Source organism: Polypterus senegalus, chromosome 3 (assembly GCF_016835505.1).
Source record: "Polypterus senegalus isolate Bchr_013 chromosome 3, ASM1683550v1, whole genome shotgun sequence".
Classification (NCBI taxonomy): Eukaryota; Metazoa; Chordata; class Cladistia; order Polypteriformes; family Polypteridae; genus Polypterus; species Polypterus senegalus.
This window is the reverse complement of record NC_053156.1, coordinates 223,393,757-223,415,670: the sequence shown is the minus strand read 5'-3', so window position 1 is coordinate 223,415,670 and position 21,914 is coordinate 223,393,757. Positions and strand designations below refer to the sequence as shown.

Here is a 21,914-nt window from a genome sequence, read left to right as displayed (position 1 = left end):
GGTATGGGATTCGTCAAAGCAGTGATGATGTTTTTGATGTGCCATCTGTTGGAATGACAGAGGCATAGCAACCAATCAGACAGACACACACAATTATCCTTTTGTTAAGATGGATAAGAACAATCCAGGGAGTCTATGGCCAAATGACCCACGACTTAGACAATGGTGGCAGTTGGTGGCCCTTTGTTTGTAATGCACATTCAGTGAGATGGTCACCGGGTTTTCCACTTTAGGTGGAACTAATGACAATTTTTTGCCTATTTAAAAGTAGCCTGTGCCTTATTAAATGTGCATCTTCACATGTATAAATTACTGAGGCCTTCAAAATACTATCTGTACATATTGTTTCTATAATTTTATTATTCCATCTACCTATGCTAAACTGGTGTTGAATGTTTTGTTGGTTCCTGCTCTGCACCTGCTGCTTCCATGCTCTACACAATTCCGTGATGAGTAAAGCAGGCTCACAAAAATAATTGGAGCTTATGATAATGATAGCACAGGACATCTTTCAGGGTAGTACAATATTTGAAAAGACTTTAGTGGAATATACAAAATCACTGGAATAACTCCTTTCAAAAATGAAGACAACACCCAGGACTAAAATGTTTTAATGGAAAACTTTAGTTTATTCAGTGAAAGTGGAAATATTGCCAGGGGATTCAAATCTGACACTATTTTTTAAGTATGCATTTTTTTGGTATGCTGCTCTCCAAAATATCCCAGCAGCAGAAATTCAACTAAGAAAAACCAATGAAATTGGTATTGTGCAATAAGTGATCCTACACATTTTTATCTGATTTTTTTTTCATTAAAAAATATGACAGTAAAAAGCTTTCATCCAACCCAGAAATATGATTAAAAAAAACATCATAACTGTAAACAGGCAGTTACTAATAAAAATAATTTTCATAGTGGAGAAACAGTGCCCTCGTGAGACCTACACTAAGCAAAAACAGCCTTGTAGAAGACATAAGACAGTCACTGAGAGTAGGACAAAACCAAACATTTATTTATGTATGTATGTAAGCATGTATTTATTTTATTGCCTTATCAGACAGAACTGTGGAAAAAGAATAGTTAAGTATTTTTGTTGATACAGTAAAATCTATAAAAACATCAAAATACAAACCCACACCTCTGTCCTGTTTACTTGCGTCGAGATGATGCTGCACGTCAGGTCTTCTCAAATATTTACCAGGCTGAACCGACATGTGAGCATAGCTGAAAATCAAAGCTTGATGATAGAGAAGCGTGCAGCTCTCAGGTTGTGGGTCAGTACACTTGGCTTCCTGAGCAGCTCATCACCATTTGCATGAGTGATCGTAAACATCAAGTGATAAATGCACACATACAGGATGAGATTCCATAAATCTATTTGGATGAGTAATTAAGGTTTGGGTTCTGTGTGGCAAGTAAGGTACTAAGTAACCTGAAAGTCTAACTAAGCTTTACTTCCTTCTTAGAATTATCCATCAGGATGGCTATTCAGAAGAAGAATGTTTAGCATTCAAGGCAATCATCTATGGCAATATTCTGCAGTCCATTCTGGCCATCGTTCGAGCCATGCAGACACTTGGAATAGACTATGGGAACACATCCAGAGCGGTCAGTATGGAAAAACAAAAAAAGAGTAAAAAACTAAGACATTGGGAGAGCAGTGTCAAGCTCTTGTGAACGTCTCCACTTTTTGTTGTATTTTGAACAGCCTAATGAAATTTTGACAATGTGGTTACAACAGGACTCATTTTTTAATTGCACGCTATACCCTGAGGCAGCTAGCCCACTTGTTCACATACTCTTACTGCCCCATTGACTCCGATGTCACTATAGCAGCACATCGAACCTCCTAGTTCATTATTATCTTCTCATACTGAGAAGGGTGCATCATACCTTTTTCTTCATGAGATATCACACATTCACAACCTTACTACCCGTCTTCTCTACTCTCTTTTAGGATGATGGACGTACATTGAACAACCTGGCAGATTCAATTGAGGAAGGTACAATGCCCCCAGAGCTAGTTGATGTGATTAAGAGGCTCTGGGCAGACACTGGCGTGCAGGCTTCTTTCGAGAGAGCTGCAGAATACCAGCTGAATGACTCTGCCTCCTAGTAAGTGAACCCTTTCAGAAGCAACAGTATTCTGAGGAGTGTCCCTTCTTCTGACTTTGAAGGAAAGGACAGAAATTACAGAAGGATGGGGGCTGTTGTGGTTGGAGAGGCCAACCTACTGCCAGCAAAGAACTGGTTTCATTTTTCATTTCTAACTCATCATGTGACTCCACTTGCAAAGTTGGACTATGACCCTGCTATGCATCACACAACCTATGCCAGGTTTCTGAAAAGTAAAGTCTCTATGGAAAGATTAACCAAGATAAACTGAGCATTATTCACTGCATATTTGTGTGGATGATCCTCCCACATCCCAAGTACGAGGGAGACCCAAAAATAACAAGAATTTAAAAAGAAAATCGTATATTTTTCAGAACATTTCCAAAATGTGATATCCCTCAAAATACTCTCATTGTGATGCAATACACTTGTCCCACCGCATTTTCCATTGTTCATAGCCTTCAGTGCCTCCGTCGTTTGCTTGTTGACCTCTTCTACATCCTGAAAATGCTTTCCTTTAAGGTCCCTCTTCATTCTTGGAAATAAGAAAAAAAAAATTGCAGGGTGCAAGATCCGGGGAGTGGTGGTATGGGTTGGGAAACCGCTGTCATCCCGCTTTTCATGAAAAACTGCCACACACTCAATGATGTGTCGTGATGCTGAAGCCACTTACCCGATTGCCACAATTCGGGTCATTTTCTCCGCAAATGCATCACACAACAGCTTGAGCACTTCAAGGATGCCGCTTGGCCAAATGATGCTGAGGGCAGTCTAGTACACGCACCTAGCGGCAAACGTCGGAACTAACACTCCTCCAGCTTCCAGAAAAAAAAATTCTTGTTATTTTTGGGTCCCCCCTCGTAAGTGTGTTAATTTAACTGTCAACTCTAAATGGCCCCTCTGGAAGTGTAAGCAGTGTAAGTAATGGATTTTCTTGCATTGTGCCAAGTGCAGCCAAGATAAGCTCCAGTGTTCCCCACCAAATCCCTCCCAAATGTGAACATGATTATGACATTGTTACTTTATGAATTAAAGCCATTTTATATTCTCCACCCAATCTCTATTTAATCTTTACTTTCTCCTTTCCATTCGTACCATAATTCTATTGCCCTCTTTCTGCTGGCCTTTCTGTTCTCTTTATGTTTTACAATGTTTGTCATCTCCTTTTGTCTATGTTTTCACTTGCTTTTATACAGGGTGAGGCAGAAAGTACAGGCGTTTTTTACAACATCACAAAATTATTAATTTTAAAATTTATTGAAAGATTTGAGTTCATATTGAAATAGCATTTGACAATTTGTAGGGATGGAAATGCAGGTCTAAATGCAAAATACGCCTTACCGAACAATTACTGAGGCCAAGTTCAGAAGAATGCTTCCGAGCAGATTGACTTGGACTGTGTAGCAGGGCTAGTCGTACGCTTTCCACATTTTCAGGGGTACATGCAGTTCGTGTAGCCCCCGGCAGTCTTTTGTTCATTAGTGTACCTCATGTACGAAATGCTTTAATCCAACATAGGATAGCATTACGAGCGGGAACAGCTTTATTTCTGTGGATATTGAAATGGCAACGAAAGTCACGCTGAACTGCGGTAATAGATTGGTTGTTCTTGACAAAACAGTCGTATGCAAAAACGCGGTGTTCAATCATCCACGGCTCCATGGCTTCAACTAAAAAGAAAACAAAAAAATGCTAAGACTTTGCGAACCTAACGCCACCTACCGCACATCTGTCACTCCACCTAGTGGTAAGTTCTAGCCATTTCAAATATGTCTGTCCTTTCTGCCTCACCCTGTAAATCTCCATTCTTACGAAGGCCTTGAGGGTTTCCCCAGAGTATTCCTGCACAGACCTCTGAGGATGTATTTGTCTGTAAGAAAAATATTGATTTGTTTGGATATAAATTCGGCACAGTTCTCGTCTGCTAATAAAAGTGGATTAAGACGCCATCTGCGAGACGAGTATGTGAGGCATAATGATTTTAGCTCCAAAATCAGAATAACAATAGCGGTGTACTTGCAAGATTTAAATCGTAGGCAAGTAATTGTTATCTACAGAGAAATAATCAATTCTTGAGTAGCAATGGTGCACTGGTGAGCAGAATGAATATGCTCTTGAGTTTGGGTTTAGAAATCTCCCGGGGTCTGATAAGTTGCGATCAGTTACAAACTGTGTAATTGTCTTTACAGTATTATATGTCATCACCCCTATGGCTGGGGACCAATCTAGGTCTGGATTTAAAACACAATCAAAGTCCCCAGCCATTATAATTTTATGAGTGTTCACATTGGGAGTGGATGCAAATATGTTTTGCATGAATTCTCTATCATTGACATTGGGTGAATAAATATTTATCAAAATCACTTTACAGTTAAATAAACTGCACATGACGATCACATATCTCCCTTCAAAATCAGAAACTACATCTGATACTACAAATGAGACTGTTCTATGTATAAGAATTCCCACATCTCTAGTTTTCTTTGTAAAGCTGGAATGGAAGATTTGGCCAGTCCAGTCTCTGTGCAGCCGAAGCTGATCCTTGCTTAATAAGTGGGTCTTCTGTAAAAATACTATTTTAGTGTTAGTCCTGTTAGATGAGAGAATACTTTCTTTTTATTTAATTCATAATTCAGGCCTTTAACATTCCAGTTCACAAAGTTAACTGTCCGGTCTTGGAGACATTGATTCTGAACTTTTGTTATTTTGTAGTCTTAATTGAAAATAAGACAACTTTGACCTTAAATTCCAATTTTCCAGGGAGTTACTGCCATGAAGCCTATTGTTAGTTGGCACATATAAGGATTAAAAGGATAGATTAGAGATAGCTTGTACTTTTTCTCTTCATTCTTTTTTCCTATCCTCTGGGTGTCAGGCTTTTACCCATCTTACCTCCCCTCATTCTGCCATTTTTCTTTCTTTTGGTAATCTGCCTTCCTATCTTTTCTCCCCACCCCGAGTGTTGCATCAACATGTGGTGGAACGTTTCATGATTCTTTTTCTCCCTCCTTTAATCTTTTCTTTACCTCTCCCCTCTGCAGTTACCTCAACCAGTTAGACAGGATCACAGCTGCAAATTACCTTCCAAATGAGCAGGATGTCTTGCGATCTCGAGTCAAGACTACGGGTATCATTGAGGAGCAGTTCTCTTTCAAGGACCTGCAATTCAGGTGAGAGAAAAGCAGCAAAACTTCCACCCATTCTGTACTGAATTACTATGTGACAACCCTTTCATGACATTGTGATATAGCGGGTCCACAGCTCATGTCAAAGGGACATTTTTAAAATAAATAATTACCGCAGTCGCGGCTTAGCGAGGGGAAGTGGTGAAGTGTGGCTGAAGTGGTTACTGGGGTGATTTGCGGTGTGGGCGAGTCTCATTTAAGTGCACAAGTGAGGAGTCATCCACATCCATAATTGTTCCCGGGAGCTGCTGATTGCACAAGTGAATCACGTCCCCATCATAAATAGAAGCGCGAGGCGGCTAGGAAGGAAGAAAAAGAAAGATGGAGGTTGCAGAGAAGAAGGGAGGAAGCAGGAGGGAGAAAGCCGGTAGAGAGAAAGAAGGAGAGCGAGCAAGCGCAGGCTCGCTCTGTACATGAGCAGCTGGGAGAGGTGAGCCCAAGTGAGGTGTTTGGCCAGCACCTCAGGGTCAACGGTAGTGGTTGCTCCTGCTGGGCGATTGTTTGGAGCAGGAGTGACCGAGAGAAGGCTTGGCTCAACGCAGCAAGGGCAGGCAGTGGGAGTCAGAGATTGGGAAAAGAAGCCCCAGTGTGAGCATCCTGGTCTCTGGAGAGCCTAAGTCTCAGTCTAGGTGAGCTGAACCGGAGCCAGGGATCGGAAGGCCACCAGATCAGTTGTGTAGGAGAAGGTCAGCTGCAGGTATGGCGACTCTCCTGTTGCAAAGGAGAGAAGCAGGGGAGCCGCCAGGTAAAAAGACACTGGACTTTGTGTTTTTAAAGGATTGCTTCCAGCGTTGTTTTAACCTCGTTGTTTTTAAAAGACTTTTTCTATTGGATTTTAACCTCCACTTCACTTCTGTTTTAATGGATTATTTATTTAATGACTTTTGAAAAGCACTGCACTTTATTTAATTTGGACATTGTTTTGCTGTTGTTTTAAATAAAAGCACTTGGCACTTTTACACCATCCCCTTGCTCCATTGTAGTGCCTCACGGCCGAGCTCATCGGTAACATTACCGACGGTGATGGGTTCAGGGGGTCCCGGACAGACGATGGGAGCATGCAGAGAACTCACATCGTCACAGACATGCCTTTGCATCCTCATCTACCTTTTTCAAAGCCACACTTTAGAGGAAGATCTGATTGGGGTCAGGATTTCAAATGTTCTGGAGCAGTTCAGGGCAGGAAATAGACATTAAACTCCCCAATGAAAGACTGTCTTCACAATGCATGTAGAAGCATTCTCACAATGGAACTGTTCAATAATGGAAGAACAGCAAGGGACATTAGTGAATGAAACATCCATCCATCCATTATCCAACCCACTACATCCTAACTACAGGGTCACGGGGGTCTGCTGGAGCCAAACCAAGAAATCCCAAAAGTAACAGGTGGCAAATGGGAAACATGCTATGTTATACATGGCTCCTTGCTACCCGTTTTAAAAGACATGTGACTGAGGCATTGTCTCACCTTTCAAAATAGAGTAGGAGTCCAAAGATGAAGGGACTCCTTGGCTGCTAAGGAGAATACAAGGATGAAAACCCCACAGGTTCCAAGGCTTAGGTATGGCTCTCAGCGTTATTCCAGGGCTATCCCAAGAAGTCTAGTCGGGGTTGAAGGATGACTCAAGGGGACAGGAGTTTCCCAAAAAGTCTTCCAAATTTTCATTTGGTCTGGTAAACTTCCACATTTCATTTGGTTCATAACTTTAGATAAAAATTAGGGTAGAAGATATCATTTTGAGGTAAGTCATGGAGAAACATGATCATAAAATGTAGTGTTTTATAGCTGCTGAGTATGGCCCGACTATTGCGTCATCTCATTCAGAATATCTCTGTCTCCTTGATAAGGGTCTGCAATGAAAACAGGCTGAACAGAGCAGCCTATATCATTGTAGTCCAAGCAACAGACCCCAGCTTGCCTCAGAGAATTCAATTTTTTTAGTCACAGCTTCTTGCAAAACACCTCCATTACTGGGATCCTGAAAAAGGTCTATTGAGTCACTCCTTTTACATATAAGAGAAGCTCTTCCAGAGGTGAAAGCAGAACTAATTTCAAACCCACACTAAGATTTGTATCTGTTTCGTTTTTCTATTGTGTCCGGCCAACACCCAACCCTTCTAAACCAATCAACAGTCCCAGATAAATAACACAACAACAAATTCAAATTCTTTTGTTTAGTATCATGCATACTCATGTCCAACCAGTGGATTTAAAGTTGGCTGGCTGGCTGGCTGTTCCTCCCAACTGTACACTTTCAACCATGTCAATCTTACCCCATGTGAAAAATAAAATGATCCAGTGTTCTCTCCAGGTACTTCTGAGCACCATGTTCACTTTAGGTTAAAAGGCAAAAGAGTCTAAATAGTGACAGATAGGTTCAGGTGCTACAGAGTGTGGACTTTAGTAATGTGGTGGGCATCAGGCATGCAAAAGTGTGTCAGAGAGTAAGCCATGTGCAGTAGGAAGAAATATTCAGAGTAGAGCAAGGCAAAACTGACTGCAACAAGAACTGACTGAGTGCAGAATTAGCAAACCATGAACAAAGAAGTCCTGTGTGGAGGAACAAATGACCATATTCAGCATATGTATATAAATAACTACATGCAACAAAATCTGACAATAAGCAGTGATACTTACACAATGAGTAACACGTGTTGTTGGGTGGCTCAATGACAGTCGTGACAACAACAGGGTCATCCCCTTTATTCATCTCCTGCCGAAAAGAAAATACTTTTTAAAGGAAAAACAAAGCCGCGTGCATTTGTGCATTTTCCCAATCTGGGGCTTTAGAAAGACTGAAAGTGATCTGGCTTAGTCTGTTCAATGGCTTACTCTGTCCGAAAAAAGACATCTTTTCCTGGGATGTCCAGGCTTTATGGCGGTCTGACCAGAAGGGATGGGGCTCATTGCCCTCACTGGGTGGGTTCTCTGCACTGTAAGGGAAAAAGAATAACTTAAGAGTTAGTGGCAGCAGCCCATCTTATCCCGGCAGGTTATGCATACCTCGATTGAGCCTGTGAAGGAGTCCTTCGATGCACGTGTATGACAAGTTAAAATGCGGAGTAGGAACCGACTGTGAGCAGCACAAAGCAACATAATAGAGTACAGCAGCGGGGGCTCGAATACTATAGCAAGGGTCCACTTGTAGTGTAAAGATGACTAACTGTGGGAGGACTTAATCGCATGTAATATGAAACAGACATGTGCTGCTAGGAGTTAATACATCTTGTAAAGACTATCCAGGTTCAACAGGTAGTTCTTCCTATATTATGAAATTAGGACGGCTTTCACTTTAAGCCATCACTAGTTTTTCATGCCTCATTCACAGTAAATGACACCGATTGAACAACTGACCTATGGATACACGGATACGTAGATACAATCCAGTCTGACTGAACACTCACAGTCCTATGGCTAAAACTACCACTAACATACACCGAAAATAACTTTTGTTTTTTAATTTTGCAGAATGTTTGATGTGGGAGGTCAGCGGTCGGAGCGGAAGAAATGGATTCACTGTTTTGAAGGGGTGACCTGCATTATTTTCTGTGCTGCTCTCAGTGCATATGACATGGTACTGGTAGAGGATGATGAAGTGGTAGGTGGATGTACGCTACTGCTGTGTGTCATCTCTTGCTGACTCTGGCCATGGGTGAAAGGAAACCACCAAAATATTCTGTGCATATCTGATAACGGTTGAGGGATTTTTCTTTTGAATCTAGAGATAAGGAATATGGCTGTAAACTTCCTATTTAGGGAGGTGTCCTTTCGTTGTGTACTGATGAAGTGATTCATCTCAGCACGTCTCAGGATCCCCATATGAGGTTTCTACAACGGTCATTCTTTCACCACATTGTCGTGCAAGCAGCTGCAGTTTGCTTAATTAAAAAATCCATACATTTCAGTCATCGTCAGAAGTCTTTTCAACCAATTTTCTCTCTCCCGCTCTCATTTATTTATTCTTTTTGCTTTGTTAGCACTCCACAAATCTCCCCATGCAAATATCCTTGGTATTCTGAACCTCCCAGACCTGCAGTATTAAAAAAAACACTTTCTGGGGAGCCACTCTTACTTCAGTACTTCTCAAGTTGAAGTTATTTCATCACAATTGTGGCATATATTAATTTGTCACATAAAAGTTGGTTCTGAAGTGAAGTGGTTTTCATAGATTTTAAAAATCCCTTGTCTGTTCTTGCTGTTTACAATGGGGCTAATTGAAACACAACCCCATAGGTGAATGAAAAAGCTTTAAAACTTCTTAAATATGTCCATTTGTCAAGGCAAAAATTATTGATCTGTGTCTTGAGACTACACATATGTTGCCAAAGAGCACATACATGTTGTTTTAAGAAGATAAAAAAGACAAAATTAAACCATCATTATGAGATTCAGTCATTTTAAGATGAATCTCTGCATTTGATCAGCTGCATGTCTTCTTCCACTACACGTTCTGGGCCAGAGGCATAGACTCATCTCAGAAATCATCAGCAAGTGCTGTTATTGATGCTGAATGTTGATGCACTGATGTAAATTGCTGTCTGTGTTCTGTAGACCAGGTCAGGTCAGGTTAGGGAGCATGCACTGGTACAGCACATTGCCATACCAACCACACAACGAAACACCTGGGAAACCCCCCAGGCAGACACACGGTCCAGTCCCACCTTCCAGAAATGATAATATATCTGCTGTAGCCAGGTGTTGTGTGCCTAGTCCTCAACAATGAGGATCCGGCAAGCCGGATCACCCTCGGGGAATTGTGCCACATGGCCATAGTGTCGTAACTGATGCTCCCACGCAATGGAGGCAATGTGTCTCATTTGGGATTCTGTGAGTAACCACTCGATTAACTCAAATCAGTCAAACCAGTGGTACCCAAGGATTCTCCGATAAGACTGCCACAGGAGTCCAGTCTTGGTCTCGGGTCACTGTATAGCATCCATGTTTTGCAACCATATAGCAAGACAGGAAGCACCAAGACTCTAACTTGGAACTTCGTCCTTTTGCATAGATATCGGGAGCGCCACACACCCCTTTCCAGAGACCTCATTACTCCTCCATTCTTTCCAAATTCGTCTACTGACTTCATAGGAAGAGTCACCAGACACATGAATGTCACTGCCGAGGTAAGTAAATCTCTCAACAAGGTCGACACTTTCTCCGCAAACAGACACATTGCTGATGGCTGTGCCCAAGAACAACAACAACAACATTTATTTATATAGCACATTTTCATACAAAAGATGTAGCTCAAAGTGCTTTACATAATGAAGAATAGAAAAATAAAAGACAGTAAGAAAACAAAATAAGTCAACATTAATTAACATAGAATAAGAGTAATGTCCGATAGCCAGGGAAGACAGGAAAAAAAAAACTCCAGACGGCTGGAGAAAAAAATAAAATCTGCTGGGATTCCAGACCATGAGACCGCCCAGTTCCCTTTAATTTAAAGAGATCATTAAAGGCCTGGATCTTGATTTTTATCCAGGACACTCACAAGTCCAGACACTCTGACTTCTTGCTCAGTCTCTTGAGAGTCCCAATTACAGCCTCTATTAACTCGACGAAGATCACAGCATCGTCAGCATGCTTTAAAAAGGCTGGGGGTCCTACAAACTATTGAAATCGTCAGAAAAAAATTGTAATGTACAGATGTCAGGTAATTGAAAGGAACGACTCTGGGCATCTCTCTCCTAGGTGGTTTTGTTTTGCCGATGTGCTCGCCTCACTTGTGTATCCTCAGAGGTGGAGCCCTTACCCCAACTCCACCTCTCACTACTGAGGCCAGACACACACACACACACACACACACACACTTCCACGAGTAGACGTTTACTTACATACATGCATACATACATACATACATACGTCTGAACACACACCAGAATAATTAAAAAGGAAATTTAAAAGAAAGAAAACTCTGCTCTAATCTGTTCCAGTAGTGCCAAGAATCTCTGCTAATTCTTGTTTCCATTTGTTATCACAAGGACACCTCATAAATGTTGACTGCATATTTTCTCAAATGTAAACCTTTGCTGCTTTTAAGTCAACTCATTTGGTAACTTTTTAGTTCACCTATAGACCCATGTATCCATTATTCCTGTTGGAAGTCGAAAGGAACAGACAAGGTATTTTTAAAAAGTACAAAATATGCTTTGCATCAAAATGCAATTTTACATGGCAAATTAATATATACCATGATTGTGAAGAAATAGCTCCAAACTGAAAAATTGCAAACTTACCCTTTAACATCATGTCAGTTAAAACTTAAGTACAGAGACAGCGACATTTGGATCAGGGATCTCAAAATCCAGAGCCACAATGGCTTCAGGTCTTCATCGATTCCAAGTTTACAATCAGAAGTCAATTCTTGCTGTTAATGATGGATTAGCAACACAAGGACTCAACTGGCAGATGGGTAAGGAATAAATAAACAGCTTAGACTTTAGGAATATTAAAATGGATGTCAATTAAAATCAAAAAAACAAAGTCTGTTCCATTAGTAGCAGTAACTGGCTACCATATATCAAATATATTTATCTATATACTGTATATACAAAATTCTTTTCGCATTTGAAATGGAAATTACGTATGACCACAACAGTCAGGTAACACAGAGAAAGTCAGACAGAAGCAGATCGAGAGAGAAGTCCTGCTGATCAACGTATACGACAATCACAATTGAGGGCCTCACAAACACCCGAACAACGTGCTGAACAGAATCGAATTTGACGGCTGCAGTATTCAAAGGCTACCACGTCACACAGACGTCAGGGTCTGTATATGGAGGGATTCAATTATAACATTGAAAAAGATTATTGCCTACATCCAAAAGTTACAATAGGAGAAATGGACATCATGTGTGAGTACTGCCAAGCACAGAGGGTTACATTTGAATCACGTGGGATGTGTTGTTCAGACAGCAAGGTGAAATTAACACCTTTAAGCCATCCACCTGAACTGTTGTTGTCTCTTATTTCTGGTGCAAATCCACATTCAACTCATTTTCTAAAGAACATTACGAAATACAAGTCGTGTTTTCAGATGACATCGCTTGGCACCATGGCTGCTACCGAGGATTCTGGCTTTATGCCGACATTTAACATGCGGGGGCAAATCTATCATAGAATTGGGTCATTTATGCCGTTGCCTCATGAGAGCCACAAATTTTTCCCTTCCACTCAGTGAGTGAAGCAACTGGGTAATCTGCTAGTATATGTACTGTATATAAACTTTTTAAAAACAAAGCAAACAATTGTAATGACAGACATATAAAACAACATGCCACAATAACCTGACAATATATACTGTCTTGAAAAATCTTACTGCCCAGTGGGGGCTGGGGGATGGGCTGGGTGGTCTTTTTGGACTTAGAATCCCTGTTGATTTTATAATTTTTTTCTCCAGCCTAACTGGAGTTTTGTTTTTTCTGTCCTCCCAGCCATCTGACCTTACCTTTTGCCTTTATTACTTATCATTTATTATTATTGGCTAATCTGATTTGTTTTTCATTTCATACAACTTTCTTTTTGTCGTCTTGTAAAGCATTTTGAGCTACACTGCCTGTATGAAAATGTGCTATAGAAATAAATGTTCTTGCTGCTGCTGTTGTACCAATTTAAAAAAAGCTTTAACCAAAAACCTGCAGCCACAGCAACTCTTCAGAACTTCTGTCCTATACTATAACATGGTATGTCCAAAATTTAAACTATCCTGTAAAACTCAAAATGAAACCGAATGAAGAATACCATAAAACTGGAGATGGCTTTCTTATCGCAAGTACTGTAGCTGAGTTGACCGCATCAGTCACTTTCAAACACACAATCTCACAAAATTACCCATTAGGTTTCATTTAATGGATTGAGAACAATTCCACTATTAATGAAATGTAAGTTGAACCTCTTGATGTGTCCACAGGAATCAAAGAAATTCGGGAGACGTACAATGCGGCCATTCGGTGTCCTGCACTATCTCCTGATAAGAAAGTAGTAAAAAGAGACCTGTAGGTCACACTGGGATCTCGCTTTGACACTTGGGAAAAGCAGATCAGAGGCTGAGCTGGCAGTTACTAGTTAATCCTAATCATCACCAAGTTACAAAACCTGCACATCAGGCTGGTTTAGAAATTTCCAAACAAATTATATGAAGGTATCTTCTCTGTCCTTCTTCAGGAAATTCCTGGAAATGCTTTAGTTGTTTCATGCAGGTCAGCAGTACAACAAAGGGCACCTTCCCTGGTTTAGTGATTTTAATAAATATGTAGTTAAATAGTGAAAGGTTCATGATAGTTTTTGAGTAAATAATGCAGTTATCTGCTTCTTTGAAAATACAGGATACCAAAGGAGCAATTTAAAGAGCACTTTCTATAAAGAACAAGGCCTCCGTGTCTGTGTCTGCTCTTTTATACAGTACTTCTGTCTCTTAACCCTTCAGTGCTCTAATGCTTGCAGTTATATATTCACTCACTTTTTCTCTCTTTTTCTCTCTAGAACCGTATGCATGAGAGCCTGCATCTCTTCAATAGTATCTGCAATCACAAGTTCTTTGCAGCTACATCTATTGTCCTCTTCTTAAATAAAAAAGATCTTTTTGAAGAAAAAGTTAAAAAAGTCCACCTGAGTATCTGCTTCCCAGAATACGATGGTAGGTTAGAATTTAAAGTGCAACTTTGTTTTTTCTTTGTTTGAATAGAAAGGCCATTGTACTTACCACTCATACCCTACTGTTCCATATGTCTCACACTATGGTCAAGTCAGGTTGGGGAGCATGCACTGGTACACTCACCACATGACAAAAGATTTGGGATTCTGGATGGCAACCCCCCCAGGCAGACACTCGGTCCAGTCCCACCCTCCGGAAATGATCCTCTATCTGTTGCAGTCATGGGTTACGTGGTCATCCCCTTGTTCTGGTACAGCCACTTGGGTCCTCTGCGAACTGGATCACCCTCATGGAATCGTGCCATATGGCCATAATGCTGTAACTGATGCTCCCTCACAATGCAGGCAATGTGCCTCATTCGAGACTCCATGAGCAACCGCTCATTCTACACAAAGTCAAACCATTAGTAACCAAAGATTTTCCAAAGAGACACAGTAGGGAAGGAGTCCAGTCTTTGTCTCAGGTCACTGGATAGCATCCATGTCTCGAAACCATATAGCAAGACAGGAAGCACCAGGACTCTAAAGATCTGGACCTTCATCCTTTTGTAATATAATTGGGAGCACCTCACATCCCTTTCCAGCGTCCTCATGAGCCCCCATGCTCTCCCAATCCGTCTACTGACTTCATAGGAAGAGTCTAGAACATTAGAACACTCTAGACGAGAACAGGCCATTCAGCCCAACAAAGCTCGCCAGTCCTATCCACTTATTTCTTCCAAAAAAACATCAAGTCGAGTTTTGAAAGTCCCTAACGTCTTACTGTCTACCACACTACTTGGTAGCTTATTCCAAGTGCCTGTGGTTCTCTATGTAAAGAAAAACTTCCTAATGTTTGTGCGAAATTTACACTTAACAAGTTTCCAACTGTGTCCCCGTGTTCTTGATGAGCTCATTTTAAAATACAAGTCTCGATTCACTGTACCAATTCCCTCCATAATTTTAAACACTTAAAATCATGTCACCTCTTAATCTTCTTTCGCTTAAGCTGTAAAGGCTCAGCTCTTTTAATCTTTCCTCACAATTCAACCCCTGTAGACCTGGAATCAGCCTAGTCGTTCTTCTCTGGACCTTTTCTAGTGCTGCTATGTCCTTTTTGTAGCCTGGAGACCAAAACTGCACACAGTACTCAAGATGAGGCCTCACTAGTGCATTATAAAGGTTGAGCAGAACCTCCTTGGACTTGTACTCCACACATCGTGCTATATAACCTAACATTCTGTTAGCCTTCTTAATGGCTTCTGAACACTGTTGGGAAGTTGATAGCTTTGAGTCCACTATGACTCCTAAATCCTTCTCATAAGGTGTACTCTCGATTTTCTGACCGCCCATTGTGTATTCAAACCTAATATTTTTACTTCCTATGTGTAATACTTTACATTTACGGACATTAAATTTCATCGGCCGCAAATCTGCCCAAGCCTGTATGCTATCCAAGTCCTTCTGTAATGATATAATGGATTCCAAATTATCTGCTCATCCATCTATCTTGGTATCATCTGCAAACTTAACCAGCTTGTTACTTATATTCCTATCCAAGTCATTTATATATATTAAAAATAGCAGCCGCCCTAGCCCTGACCCCTGTGGAACACCACTCTTAACATCGGCCAGTTCTGATGAGGTTCCTCGCACCATCACCCTCTGCTTCCTGTGTCTGAGCCAATTCTGCACCCATCTAAAAACATCACCCTGAACTCCCACTTCTTTTAACTTGATGCCCAACCTCTCATGTGGCACCTTATCAAATGCTTTCTGAAAGTCCAGATAAAATAATATCATAAGCTCCACTTTGATCGTATCCTTTTGTTGCCTCCTCATAGAATTCCAGCATGTTAGTAAAACACGACCTCTCTCTTCTGAACCCATGCTAACTGTTCAGAATAACTCCTGTCCTTGCCATGTGTTGCTCAATCTTATCCTTAATAATTCCTTCCATTAATTTTCATGTGATGCCTGTTCAGCTTACTGGCCTATAGTTGCTTGGATCTCCCCTGTCACCCTTTTTATATTTATATTTAATTTTTATATTTAATCTGAGCAGCACTTCTCCCTCTACAATTTCCAGATCACTCAGTACCTCCTTAGTAGTCGCGTTTACCTCTGGGAGGTTATCCACTTGTAAACACCTCAGAAAAATGTAAGTTTAGGGCATCCGCTATTTCACTGTCTGTGTCTTTTAATTCCCCTTTACTATTCCTGATGCGCTTGACTTGCTTTTACTAATAAAATACTGAAAGAATCACTTAGGGTCTTCTTTCGCCTTATCTGCTAAGTCACCACAGACATGGATGTCACTGCTGAGGTACACACTTCTGACCACTGCAAATTATAACAATCTCCCTGAAATGTTTCTCTACAGTTCATCATGGCAAGCTGCTGCTCCTTCAGCTTCCCAGCCCCAACTTTTCAGGGATCACAACAAAGCCCTTCATTAAATTAAAACTGCTTTAGATCAATTACAAATTCTCAATTTCTGTTTTCACAAATCCAGGTTCTCTAACATTGCTGTTGTCCATCACCTTGTAACATCTATCAGAGTTTTGAATGTTCTCCCATTTAAGAGATCTATAGGAGCTATACCCTAATAATGGGAAAGCCGATTGGCTAGAATGTATAGGTATACACATGTGTTAATCAGGCCGAGAATAAGTAAATGTACGTGTTAGAATGAGAGAGAGTTTTCTCTAAACAAGGTGAGATTGCATTGGTTTGGACATGTGCAGAGGAGAGATGCTGGGTATACTGGGAATGGAGCTGCCAGGTAAGAGGAAGGCCTAAGAGGAGGTTTATGGATGTGTTGAGAGAGGACCTGCAGGTGGTGGGTGTGACAGAATAAGATGCAGAGGACAGGAAGATATGCAACAAGATGAATAACTGAAAGAAGAAGCAGCAGCAGCATGTTTGGATAGGTGAGCCTTGAAACAGACTGATATTCCACTCAGGGTTTGCGCCAACCCTGCATCACTGGTTGTCAGAGTAAGCTCCAGCTCCACAAACTTAATTACATCCTGAGGGCATTTTTCAGCAATCTCCATCTGAGGGGTGGTACCCCAAAATAGACACATTATTTGAGAGAAAAAAAAGGTAGGACAGTCAATTTTACACTAATGCTTGACAGATAACTCCTCAAATGTGACAGAATCTGTGTTTCTGTCAGATTTAAACATTGCTTTACATAGAAACTGCTACTCAAAACAGGCACTCACAGTAATATTCTCAAAGGTTTGATTTCTGATACAGTATATCTTATGTACAAGTAATGCCTGGGCAGTTTTGTCACTGCTGAGGTGTTACCAGACATGTCAACTGCCCCTGTCTAAAGTTTCCTGGTGATAACACAAAGTTACAGCATTTGGCGCCATGCTGCCCCCAACCCCACCTTCTCCAAAAAGGCTTCCAGGTTCAGACCAGTTTTATTGCACATAAGACATTAAATCATATAAAAACTCTGACCCCTATTCCATAATACACTCTTACACCCAAGTACCCCCTTACCCCACCTACACATTTACAATTATTGCTCCTGTTTAAATGGTGTATTTTGACATTCTGTCCATATATGGACATCTATATATCATTAAAAAATCACCGTCCCTGCCATCTAATGGTATGAGGTTAGCGAGTGTGTGACCTATTGAGTCAGAGCTAATGATCCAGAAATGTGAGGTGGTACTTGCCAAAGGTGGTCTTGTGACTCCTCTTATTATCGTACAATAATGTGCGGTGTCTTGTTTTGATCAGGACAATCTACTGTAAGTACTGATGTATCACTTGTACTGTAGATATTTGCTGTTTTGTGAAGTAATATGCGAGCGCACACAAAAACCAGAACAGCGATGTAATATTGCCTGCGGTTTTCAGCCTATCGCTCTTGTTTGCTCAGTTGGTGGGAGGGTTCATCGCATTGGTTCAAATCTATTGGTTTGAACGTTTTGATACTTGGGTATTCCTTATGAAGAATAACGTACTACAATTCTAACAAATAATTTTTGTAACAAGTTATGAAACAAAACACGTATGCTTTCATACTAAATGAAACGTCAACTTTAAATATGGTAACAATTCGATTACTAGGAGTGTGACGTCAACACGTTTTGCTTGCAAACGTGGTATTGTTTGAGTCGGCGTGTGGAATAGTTCACCTGTATCGCATTGATTGAAATCAATTAGTCAGAACTTTGATTGGTTTGAACATTTTAAAACATTTTGAAACATATTTCTTATGTAGCGCAATTGCTATGATTCTTTCAAATATTTTTGTGACAATTTATGAAATTCCACACGCATGCTTTCATACTAGAAGTCAACTGTAAATATTGCAACAATTTGATTACTAGGAGTGCGACGTCGGCACCTGTTGCTTGCAGACGTGGTATTGTTTGAGCCGGTATGTGGCACAGTTCACCTGTATGATATAGCGAAAGATTTTTTTAAATGATTGCTTGGCCCGGTAGCGGGCCTCACAGGGTATAAGAGGCTACACATCCTGAGCGCGAAGTATACTTTGTTAAAGTACAAACAACACTACTATGTGCAACAACTCACAAAACTTATCATTGTCCTGCATATCAACTAATAAATTCACACAAGCATAACCAATTGTAGCAACTTCAATCCTGAACCTCTTAATGACATAAGAGTAAAAACTGCTCCCAACAAATCTAGGTCATCTTGGTTATGATTTTCATAATTTTGTAACAACCTTATCATAATTAAGACAAAACCCCAATCCCTGTTCCTCATCACAAGTTTCAACTCTCATCCAAGGTTACATAAACCACGTGTTGTTCTTCACATCTCTCACCTCTAGCTCTCGAATCGCCTCCACCAGGTATTTTAAATGTTCCTTACAGGGTTCCTCATTCTGCTATTGTTTCCCAACAGGACCCAACACATTTGAAGATGCTGGGAATTTCATCAAAAATCAGTTCTTGGACCTTAACATGAGAAAAGACATCAAGGAAGTGTACTCACATTTGACCTGTGCCACAGACACACAGAACGTCAAGTTTGTGTTCGATGCAGTAACAGACATCATCATCAAAGAAAACCTAAAAGACTGTGGTCTCTTCTAGACACCCTGACCAAGTAAGAGTTGCAGATTTTCACTTGTGGTGATATTTACTAAAATGCTTGCCAACTTTATTATACTGGAAGTCATTCTATAATTGGCAGTACAATAAGGCATATGCACTATCAGTGAAGTAGTAGGGAAAAGAATGCCCGGCGTTATTTCTGCTAGGATTCACCACCTTTTTCGTCTTGTTGGTAATCTGCCTATGCTATTGTATCAGTGCAATTACTAAATAAAGCATACTATATAGTACTTCCATTCCTTGTTTGACAATAAACAGGGATCATAAAAGACATGCCAAATACGATGGAGTCCATAAATAGGAATATAGGTGAGCAGAAAGACATTTTTAAAATCTGTGGACAAGCTTCAAGAACTTTGGTGATGTGCATGTAGCTGTGCAATTTAAAACAGCTACACTTTTAATTGGAAGTGAGGCTTAAGGGACAGCAACTCAAAACCTGGTAAGCTCCTCATCCTTAAGAGCTTCTGAACACATTGTATAACACAATTGCTGCTTTGGACCATAATACCCAAGTTTTCCATTTATGTACTCAAGGGCTAGTGCCTTTCTTAGAGTTATTAAATATCGCCTCCTAGTAAAGCAGAAGGTTACTAGAATGCCTGCCATTCTGTTTTTCCATTTGTCATTGTGAAAGCCCAAATGAATCCCTTAAATGATAACATATTCTATTGTACAAGCAACAAAACTATTTTATCCTTGTGAAATTTACGTTACTTTAGGTAACGATCACCAGCTAAATATATAAATGTAATAGGATTTGATCTACCAGTTCAGTCACTAAACTTGTATTGAACAGACGCAGTGACAGTGGTTTTGGACAGAAGGTGAAATCATAAGTCAAGAAGCCAATCCACACATTCTGAGGACATGAAAAGTGGCACAAGTCATCCTGATGTCTGCTGTTGACTGTTAGCAGGATTAGCTGAAGGAAAGAGTGGGCTGGAAAATGAATGTTCCACCTTCTCATTTAATCTCATTCATGCATTAGTGAATGGCTAACCTGCATATACATTTAGGTGTAAGGGACAGTAAAAAAAAAAAAACAATTAGAGCATTAAATACTGGAAGTGACCATGAAAAAAAAAATTCACTATAATCTTTAGAACTGTAACAAAACCTTCATGTTTTTCGGAATGTGGGAGGAAAACGGAGAACCCAGCAAAAATAAAACTTGCACTTGCAGTGCAGGATTTTCCCAGTTCAGCTCTGACGGTGGCTAGGGGCTAAGAACTGAAGCTGGCAAAACAGCAGTGCTAACCAGCAACTCACTCATTTTTTATTGATACTTAGAAATGAATAAAGAAAACTTTTAAATGGTCATTTACAAAACGTTTAACAGTAACACTATCTTATTACATTTTATGATAGAGTATCTACACTCAAAAAGGCAGCAGACAACACAGGATGTAAAAGGCAGTCCCTATTGATTGCATTACTCACAGAACAGAATTACCCAAGTAGCTTTGAGGCACACAGTGATGTACAGCTGCCTAACAGAACAGATTAGGATCTACACACAGAGCATTTTAAAATTAAAGTTCTCATACATACATCACATCCACCTAAAAATGGTGATGATGCATTACCTCACAGAACATTAATATCAAACATTCTGGTAAATCATATATTTCAGAGATCAACTATTTTTTTTTTGGTCGTAGGCAATCATTCATCCATTATTCATAGTTTCAGAACCCACTATTTTCTTGGACAGTCCTGTTTTTAACATGCTGACCATTTAATAAAAGAGCACAAAACTCCAAAGGGGAGCTCCACTATACCTCTAAACAGAACACACGAAACTCCAAAGGGGATAAACTCTCCATAATAAACAATTTGTCATTTGGAATAACCTGCAAAAAAAAAAAAAAATAAAAAATAATAATAATAGTAACCTTGCAACCCAAGAACAGAACATCTACCTGTTTTATTGAACAGAAGGAAAGGTTTTAGCAGTGCTAATCCAATTAAAGGTTTCTCTAATAACCATGGCTAACTCATGCTAAACTTGTTAGGACACTGAAGAAATGGCTGCTGAAAAATGGGCTTTGGAGGCGTATGTTAAAAAATAAACTGAAAATCCCTCGTTTCAAGCTGTAATAGCCATTAACAACATAACTAATGTCCAAATGCCCATTCCAGGTTGACGTACACTCTAACACCACCATTGGTGCAGTGGCAATTTACAGCCTCAGCAGCTCCCAAACCAGTCCACTAGATTCTGTTTGAATTCTTAACAACATTCTGTTCTTCCTTTCAGTGTTGCTGCTGTGCACGTATGATGCAGACAATGCAACTTCAGGGAGTATTTGGCATTCTGTCGCTTACTGTTTATTGGCATATTTAAAAGGGGTTGTAGCGGTCAGAAGCCGCTAAGATTCACACCGTCGAGGAAGACGGTGATTTATTTATTTTATATGAGGATTACCAGGGACAACCCTAGCCTTGGCACGACCCCCCCCCAACACACACACACTACAGAGACAAAGAAAACGCACTGGGAACTTAAACGATAAAAAAGTATAATGAAATTAAATTAACTAAATGAAAACAATAATACCACCCCTGATCCCTTCGGCGATATTACAATTAACAGATAAACACGACAAACACGCAGTAAAGTCCATGTATGAAATAATCAGTGGTGAAGTTATGTCCAGTGATTTGAATGAAGCGAGGGAAATGGAAAAACACAGTCCTACCGGTAGTTGCTGAAGTAAGTTGACAGATGAATGGTTCAGGAGCGCTCCTTCTTCCGTGAAAGCCAATGAATCTAGACAACGTCCTCCGTAACAGTAAACAAGTAGACAAATGATAACCAGACCCCAACAAACAATACAATCTAGGACAC

At 40.3% G+C, this 21,914-nt stretch overlaps 1 protein-coding gene across 1 annotated transcript in view; it reads left to right on the top strand.

Annotated features, from left to right (window-relative positions):
- Positions 1–21,914, top strand: part of gnat2 (guanine nucleotide binding protein (G protein), alpha transducing activity polypeptide 2) — a 61,963-nt gene that overhangs the window by 39,340 nt on the left and 709 nt on the right. The window contains exons 3-8 of the mRNA XM_039748577.1: positions 1,467–1,608; positions 1,958–2,115; positions 5,157–5,285; positions 8,773–8,902; positions 13,791–13,944; positions 18,849–19,052. Of these exons, the coding sequence (XP_039604511.1) occupies positions 1,467–1,608; positions 1,958–2,115; positions 5,157–5,285; positions 8,773–8,902; positions 13,791–13,944; positions 18,849–19,039 (904 nt within the window). The 3' untranslated portion in view covers positions 19,040–19,052. The remainder of the gene's footprint in view (positions 1–1,466; positions 1,609–1,957; positions 2,116–5,156; positions 5,286–8,772; positions 8,903–13,790; positions 13,945–18,848; positions 19,053–21,914) is intronic.